Here is an 8611-nt window from a genome sequence, read left to right as displayed (position 1 = left end):
TACTGGAGTGGGTTGGCATTCCCTTCTCCAGGGGATCTCCCCAACCCAGCGATGGAACATGTGTCTCTTGTGTCTCCTGCACTGGCAGGCGGATTCTTTAGAACTGTGCCACCTGGGAAGCCCACAATACATCTTACACGAAGCCTCGAAAATAGTCAAGTGTACAGAAGCAGACAATAGGATGGTGGTTTCCAGGGGATGGGAGAAGGGGGCTATGGAGAGTAGTTGTTTAGCGAATATAAAGTTACAGTTGTACAAGATGAGTATGTTCTGGAGATCTGCTGTGTAACATGGTGCCTGTATTCAACGACAAAGGGCATATTTTTAAGTGAAAAAAAGGCAAGGTGGAGAAGTTTGTGTAGATTATGCAGCATTTGTCTGAGAAAGACGAGGGAGGGTAGTGAATGTCTGTCTCTTGATGAGAGATACAGATCCCATGGCCAGGGAACATCAGTTGCCCCATCCGTTTAACCTTTAAGAAATCTGTTAACAACATCCCTGCATGAGTCTTGCTTATTCTGGCCTTTACCAGACAAGGCATGTTTGCTCATAAACAATGCTGACAACTCATTTTGCTCCATATTTGTTCCAGATCATTTGATTTTTAAAAATCAATAACGAGTACTTTCCCCACACTTTAGGCTGTTCTTGGTCAGAAACCAGTGGCAGCAGCCCTGCAGTGTTAGTGTGACCTAAGTTGAAAGAGATGCCTTTCTGGGCAAGAGCTGAAAGCAGTAGAGTGCTGGAGAGGACTCTTACTGGAACATAAAAGGCGAGTATCACATTGTCAGGAATTTCGTGAGCCAGCTGTTAAACACAGCTGTTATTAAAACTAAATGTACTGCTAAGCTGCTAAGTCGCTTCAGTCGTGTCCGACTCTGTGCGACCCCATAGACGGCAGCCCACCAGGCTCCCCCGTCCCTGGGATTCTCCAGGCAAGAACACTGGAGTGGGTTGCCATTTCCTTCTCCAATGCATGAAAGTGAAAAGGGAAAGTCAAGTCGTTCAGTTGTGTCCGACTCTTCGTGACCCCATGGACTGCAGCCCACCAGGCGCCTCCGTCCATGGGATTTTCCAGGCAAGAGTGGGGTGCCATCGCCTTCTCCAAAATGTATAAAGTAACAAATGCATTACATATGCATTATATTGAAAATGAACATACTACATGATCAAAAGTCATCGATTTCTAATTACTTTCCTACGTTTTACTATTATCTGTGCTCTTGAGATTATGTATATTTATTGTAATTGAATGATGGAAATCCATCTCTTCCCAACTCTGCATCAAAGGACATCTCGTTGGTAGCTTGAAATTGGCAAATGCTACAACACAGGGTGGTTCATGCAACCCTCCTTCTTCCCCCAGCGCCTGTTGTTAATCATTTACCTGCGTAGCACTGGTTGAGACTAATCCACTCTGCAGATGCTCTGGTGCGATGGATATCCTCAGACCTAATCAATGCTGTCATACAACATATCAGAGTCAAGAGCTAACTCACACTGTTATGTAAAGTGATATTTTAAACGTGTGAACTGGAGTAGTGACCAAAGGATAGTTCACAAGAGATGTTTGATGTCTAACATGTATAACAATATCCTAAGATGCCTATACTATGCCATTCAGAGACTTAAAAAAAAAAGGTATAGCTCAACACGTGTGGGGGTATGGTGAGGGTGGGTGGGCAGGATCTTGAACATCAGCAGAGGACTGAGAAACAGGTGAAAGTAAGATTTGATTGATTACCACAGAATGTTACTTTGAGTACAAAATAAAGGGATGGTTTTTGAAAGACCCTCCTAGCTGGGTGTCTGCCGCTTCAAGTTTCGAACCTCTCACTGGACATTTTGTAAAAAAAAAAAAAGGAAAAAAAAAGTAAAGTAAACTTATTAGCTAATTTAGGGCAAATCAAAGAGAAAGGAGTCTCCCCCTCACCAACCACCTTTGCCTTAAAATTTCCCTTCAAGCACTTGTGCAAGTTACTTTTCCTCTTTGAGTACATTTCCTGATGTGTAAAAGGGTAATAATAATGCTGAGCTTACAGAACTACTGTGAGGTTATATGAGCTTAGTGTTCAGTGAACACAGACTAACCAAATGATAATGATTCTTCTTTGTATCTCTTGGGTCCTTCAAAATAGGTCCCAGATCTAATTAATTTCCCCTCTTTGAGTCTTCTTGTCCAGATTGGCTTTAGTTTCTCCCCACTGTAAAATACGTATTGGACTAGAATCAAACCAGCATTCTATTGGCCAAAGTTGGCCTGCTTGGAAGTTTTTGTTTGGCCCATTTAAAGAGTTTAGAGGAAACCAGAGCCAGCATTTCAAAATTGAGATATTTTGCATAGAAATCTAGAGTTTCGTCTTATCTTTAAAAATCAAGAGATGTGGCACAATGAGTCTGCATTCCTGCATGGCAACAATTGGCTAGGGCCAAGTGACAGCTGCCCCCTTAGGTAGAGCATGCACTCTCAATTGGCCAGACCCCATCTGGCTTGCTCTACTCATTTATATAACCTGCTTGATCCTGCGGACATCTGAATTTGTGGCCTTCTGGACAACTGGAAGCAGTCAATGCCAGGCAGGGTGTAGGCACTTACTTGCTGAATGAGTAAATCTCCTACCCATTTTTCTCTCTACCATTTCCTTATCGAGCCATGTTAAGAAATCCCAGTTATTGAGAAAAGTGATTGTCCCTTTGAAAAGTGACTTGAACATGGTAAACTCAGGGTACTCTAGGTTATACTGTGGTAACAGGCAACACCTATATTTCAGTGCCTTACAATGAAGGTTTATTATTTGCTCACATACACAAACCTAGACACAAAATGAAAACATCCTCAGATTTTCACATGCATGGATAAGTACATGAGCATGCTGGTAAGTTTGCAATCATGAATCAAAATAACCTCTGGCAGATGAACAGATGAACTCACACAGAACCCTACTTAGAGACTGATCAGCTTAGATGGCAAAACCCTGTTTTCATAAGAGACATTATAAGACCCCAGGATCCAAGAGAGTAAACGATGGAGGTACAGGAATATCCACCCTCAGTCAAGGAATTGTCCCATATAATAAAAACCATCTAAAAGCTTATAAAAGAGCCTAAACGCTTTTTAAAATAAAAATGCAGTAAGAATTTTGGACATTAAGCATTTTGCAAATGCATAAATTGACAGCATTCTAGTGAGTTCCCCACTTCTGGGCTTCTAGTTCAAGAGGGAGATGCACCCCAGGTGACCAAGAGGCAGAGAAATGGAGCTGGCCGGCCTGGGTCAAAGAGAGGGGCTAGAAGGCTGAAGTCCTTTATCTCCATCAGGAGCTGTCAACACACAAAAAAAAGGGTCAGGGCCAGGTCACATCCATTTGTCCTCCCAGCTCTCCCCTCTTTTTGTTCCACCCAGTCAAAGCTGTGTCACCTTGGACTATATTGCACAGAACTCTTCCTTGATTTGCCCATCTCAATTCTTGCTTCCTCCAATCCCTCCATCACAGCAACCACATCTCTTTTTGTCAAGCCTAGGGTCTCCACACATGCTCCTCTCTAGCTCAGACAGTCCTTGGTCCCTCACCACCCACAGTTGCTGGCCGAACCTCTTAAGCCTGGCATGCAGACCTCCGTGACTGGTAGCCTCTCCCCGCTCATCTCTTCCATCATGTTCTAGCAGTTCCTCCAGGGTTGCCTGCTTCACTCACACTCCATATCACAGTCCATTTTGATCTGGTAGTGCCCAGCCTTCCCCCTCAGCCTTCCCAGGTGTCTAGCTCTCCTCTGCCCTTCTTCTCCAGGCTCATCATTGAGATTCAGCCCCAAAACATGACTTGTGGAGGCATCCAGGCTCCACATCAAGACTGGAAGCTCCCTGAAGGCAGGAACTAGATCTCCTTCTCTACCAGACACTTATCACCTATACATGTCCTCCCCAGATCACAGCAGACTGCAGGAGTCTGGGTAGAAAACTCTGGACTGGGAGTCAGGAGACCTGATTCTTCCACTTGATATGCTGCATGCCCTTGGTAAGTCCCTGCCATTCTCAGGGACTCAGTTTCCTTATTTCTTGACATCAGGGCAGTGAACATTTGCTTTGGAGGACAGTGCTCAATAAACGCTCAGTGATTCTCTGGACAACCACCTACTGCCACTTCGAGAGTCCGACAGAGGAGCTTGGCAGCCTGGGTCCAAAGAAGTTCAACCCCCCTACCTCCCTCTAACTCTGACTTCCCAGTTAGCCCCTGCTTACCACAACAGCCTCCCATTTCCCAGCTGTCCCCTTGTTCTCCTTTCAAAGACCAGGCTACCTGGAGCAACGCAGGGCTGGAGCAGAGAGATGGTGCCAGAAGGGGCCTAGGAAGATTCTCTCAGAGCCAGCAGAGCCTCGGCTGCTTCCAGTTTTCGCTGCCACTCTGAGGAGGCAGAAACCGAGGCCTGGTTGGAAGCTTCGGGAGCCTGAAAACAAAGGATGTCAGAGAATGGGAGCTGGGAACCCACACTCCCTCCATGCCCCTTCAGTCCCCAGCTACCCTGAGGCCTTCTGCTCTTCTCCTTACTAAGCTTGGCCCCTGCCAGGGTTCTGGAGGCCACAATCTTCCCAGAATCTGTGGCTGCAGTAGAAGGGGGTTAAGGGTGGCGTGGGGCTGGAGGATCAGAGTTGAGTGTCTAGGGACAAGGAAAGGAGAGACCAGGGGATTTATCCCTTTGGCAGGCACGTACTACCAGTGGGGAGGGGGCCAAGATTTTACAATATCTGCATGTGGGAATCTGAATGGCCATTAGGTGTTGTGGCTTAGACAAGTCGCTTCCCCTGCCTGGCCTGTCTTCTTTTCCATTTTTTCTTTTTCCTGTATCTTTCCAGAGACACTAATTCCTCTCAGCTTTTTTAAAACTCCTGGAGCAACAGTAAAGTTTATGGGAAATCAGAGGTGTCTGCGTTTTAATCTGCAAGGCACCTGGAGAGACGTGATTACTGTTCCTGTCCGGGGACTGGTTCTTGCCCTTATATTCCCCAATCCCCAAGGGGCTTGAAGGGCCAGCTTGACTCCTCTCCAGGACACTTTCTCTGATGGTTATTAGACTCTGGCCTGGGCGAGATGGTGTCCCTCACCATTACGGCTCCCCTTCTCAGCAGAAGCTTCTATTCCATCTATTTGTTTCATGTGGAATAACAGCCTCCAGTTGTCAAAGGCCTGCGATGTGGCAGGCCTTGTGCTGGTCCTCTTTTCAATGCTATGTTGTTGCTGTTGTTCAGTTGCTAAATCATGTCTGACTCTTTGTGACCCCACGGACTGCAGCATGGCAGGCTTCCCTGTCCTTCACTATCTCCCCGAGTTTGCTCAAGCTTATGTCCACTGAGTCGGTGATGCCATCCAACCATCTCATCCTCTGTCACCCCCTTCTCCTGCCCTCAATCTTTCCCAGCATCAGGGTCTTTCCCAATGGGTCGGCAGTTCTCTATAGGTGTAGAACACTGTCCCCTCTCAGCACACTGGTAGGAAATAGAGGCTCGGATATGTAAAGTCTCTTGTCCAAAGTCTCGCAAATTGGGAAAGGCAAAGCTGGGAGAGCCCTGTTGTTGCCCCTAAGTCTGAGATGCCTGCTCCTCCTCCCCTTCCTCCACCTCGCCCCCCGCCCCCAGTTGCCCTGTACTGCCTCCATCTCCTCCTTCTAGCTCCAGAGCCTTAAGCAGAAGGTTTGGACACTCAGTAACACAATATACAAGTAGCCCCGTGGTCTTTCTCACTCTACTCACCTGCTGGGCAGGGCAGGGGATCTGTATGACTTCCTCAAAAGAGAAATTGTTAGTTGCTTCTTCAAGGGTGCTGGAGTCCAGGACAGAGACAAAGAGTCCAAGACTTGACCGAGCAGCAGAGCGCCTTGGAAGATCGTCTGCGGGAACAGAGAGCACAGGTTGGAGTCAGGAACCAAGCCAGCCATGGAGAGGAGATGTGGGCATATTTGGGGACAAGGATAGGAGCCCAGAATGCCAGAGCTGAGAAGACCTTCAAGACCACCTAGTCCTCGTCCTCATTTTGGGACTGAGGACTATGAGACCCATAGAGAAGTAGTGTTCCCTCAGGGTCATATGGCAAGTTGTAGTAGGGTTAGAGATGGTACCCAGGTCTTCAGGACACAGGAAGGGCTCTGAGCAGTGGCTGAGGTCAGAGCTTCCCACACTGGCCCCGGACTCCTCCTCGGGGATTGCACAGGGGTGAGCCTCGAGCTGAGGCGTGATGTTCTCCTTCCCAACTGTGAGACGCTGGGGACGGCTTAGGTGAGCCTTACCCTCTGACCCCATCCCACTCTACCTCACCCCCAACCTGTCCCACTCTAGGCCCTTTTTGATTTCCCAGATCTCTCCTTCCCACCAACACTTGGTAGGTAATACTGATGGCATTTTTATAGTTGGGGAAGCTAAGGCCTGAAGAGTAACTTTCCCAAGGAGTAAAGCCACACAGAAACTGGGTGATATGACTGGTGACAGAACTACGCATGCTCCCTACACCCGAAACTCCAACTGCCTCCCTGGCCAGAGACACTCACTGGGGACTCTTGCTCGAGCGCCCAACTTCTTGGCACGGCTGTGAGCTCTGGGAGAGGTAGTCCCGCTCCTTATCCGTCCTCGAGTCGGGCGCCTCCTTACGTATGGCCCCTGCTCCACCTTCAAGTCACGTTCAGCAGGCAAGATGCTGTAGTGTTCCCTAAAGTGGGAGGATTGCGGGTCTAAGGTCAGTCACCTTTAGAGGAGGCCTACTCCCCTCCCCTTGTCAGATGCCATACTCACGAGAAGGGAACACACTTGTCACACTCGCAGGCCTGGAAGAGGCAGAGGTGCTCCTCGTCCTTGATTTGGTCAGTGATGCCGTGGTTGTGGCAGCGGGCACAGTGATCTATAGATCTTCTGGGGCCAAGTTCAATCCCACATGGGGCTCTGGTCTCAAGTCCAGTGGTGGAGTCGGGGAGGGAGCAGGGCATAGCAGGCATTTCATTGGGATCCATGGTTCTAGGGCAAGGAGTGGGGGTCAGGGTGGCCACATGATCCCCTACCCTCTACGTACTTCCTCTGCCCCTGGAAAACCCCATCTGAGGTGGCTGGATTCTTCTCCATCCAGCTCACTGCTGAAATGAGATTGCACCCTCCCTTCTTGCTCATGTAGCCTCCTTCCCAGGAAGCCCCACTCACATATAGGCCAGTTCCAAGAAACTCTGGGCGTGGGTCCTGTATACTTCCAATCCAATTATTACTCCCCCTGCTCACCTTCACTTCACACGGACCCCTGACCCCGTCAGGCATACACATGCACTCTCATGCCTCCTTCAACAAATACTACTTCCCTGTCTCATGTTTATCATCCTGTACTCTGCTATGCCCAACTACTATTCCTGGCATCCCTTTCCACAATTGTCTTCCTCACCTCCTGCATTCATCCACTCCCTACTCATGATTCTTATGTCCTGCACTCAATTCTATTTTATTGGTCTCATGTATGCCCTACATTCAATTTTCCTCTCATCTTCCATTCCAATTTTTTCTTGTACTCTATCAAAATCTTAATTACTTTCTTGCTCCCTCTCTAAAGTGACACCCTGAAATCATATCATATCATGAAATCTTATACTTCTGCTGCATCTCAAGCCCTTCTGTCAATGATTACTTTCATTCCTCCCCTCATCGACGTACCAAGTAGATGTTTGCTGAGTCCCCTGTCGAACGCCAGACCCTGATCTAGTCAACAGCCAACTCCTCCCTGCACTAATTGTCCTCTTGCAGCAGCACACCCTCTCTGCTTTCATGCAAACCCACGCATTCCCTCCACAGCCTCCCAACAATCTTCCCTGCTCCTCTCCAGCAACGTCAACAATTATGCTTGAGCACAGCACCCCCTCCTCCCAAACCCAGAGGTCGCCACCTCCCTCCTCTCGGGTTACCCAACCGTTCCCTGTCACCCCCACCTCAGAATCATGAGGTGGGCGGCGGTGGGGGTGGCGGGACATAAGCCCTGCCCCAGCGGCCAGAGGCCAGGGGTCAGGCGTCTGGAGCAAGCGATCATCTCACAGGACTTCAGCCGAGGAAGGGTGGGGTGTGGGGTGTGGAGTGGGGGGAGGGGTGGGGCGGGGTGGGATACAGGTACCCTGCGGAGGTGGAGGAGAGAAGAGGGATTGGGGATCCAGAGCGGGAGGGAGGGAGGAAGGAAGAGGTGCGGAGAATGAGGGTCCTATTCCTGATGCCACTCTATGGTTACCTCAGCCTCCAGCAGGTCAGGATCAATCTACTGGGACAGGAGGCCCGAGGGAAGACCCAGCTCTCAGTCGCTTTCCCGCCCTTCCTTCAAAAGACAAATGAGCTTCCAGCTCTGCTTTTCACCTCCCACCGCTGCGGTCAGTGACCAATGAGCTTCAGGTTCGTCTGAAGGTCACGACTGAAGCCCCGCCCGCTCGCTTCACCTCCCTCACACTCCTCCGCCTGCTGGGTGGCTTTACCCAGCCTGCCTTTCGACTCCGGAAATGAAGTGGAGCTTTGTGCTCCCCAAACCTTGTTTCCCAAACTCTTTGCTTTTTGGATGTGAAATACTGTGTGCTAAGTTGCTTCAGTCGTGTCCGCCTCTTTTGCGAGCCT

General features: G+C 49.1%; 1 protein-coding gene across 1 annotated transcript; it reads right to left on the bottom strand.

Moving 5' to 3' along the window:
- Positions 1 to 4344: 4344 nt before the first annotated feature.
- On the bottom strand, positions 4345 to 6993 carry LOC128070526 (doublesex- and mab-3-related transcription factor C2-like). The gene is made up of 4 exons (XM_052663825.1): positions 6779 to 6993; positions 6538 to 6695; positions 5747 to 5883; positions 4345 to 4446 (listed from the first exon to the last, which is right to left on the bottom strand). The coding sequence occupies exons 1-4, from the start codon at positions 6991 to 6993 to the stop codon at positions 4345 to 4347; spliced, it is 612 nt and encodes a 203-aa protein (XP_052519785.1).
- Between the last annotated feature and the right edge of the window lie 1618 nt (positions 6994 to 8611).

Source organism: Budorcas taxicolor, chromosome X (assembly GCF_023091745.1).
Source record: "Budorcas taxicolor isolate Tak-1 chromosome X, Takin1.1, whole genome shotgun sequence".
Taxonomy (NCBI): domain Eukaryota; kingdom Metazoa; phylum Chordata; class Mammalia; order Artiodactyla; family Bovidae; genus Budorcas; species Budorcas taxicolor.
Note: the sequence above shows the minus strand (reverse complement) of the source record. Positions and strands in the feature narration are given on the sequence as shown.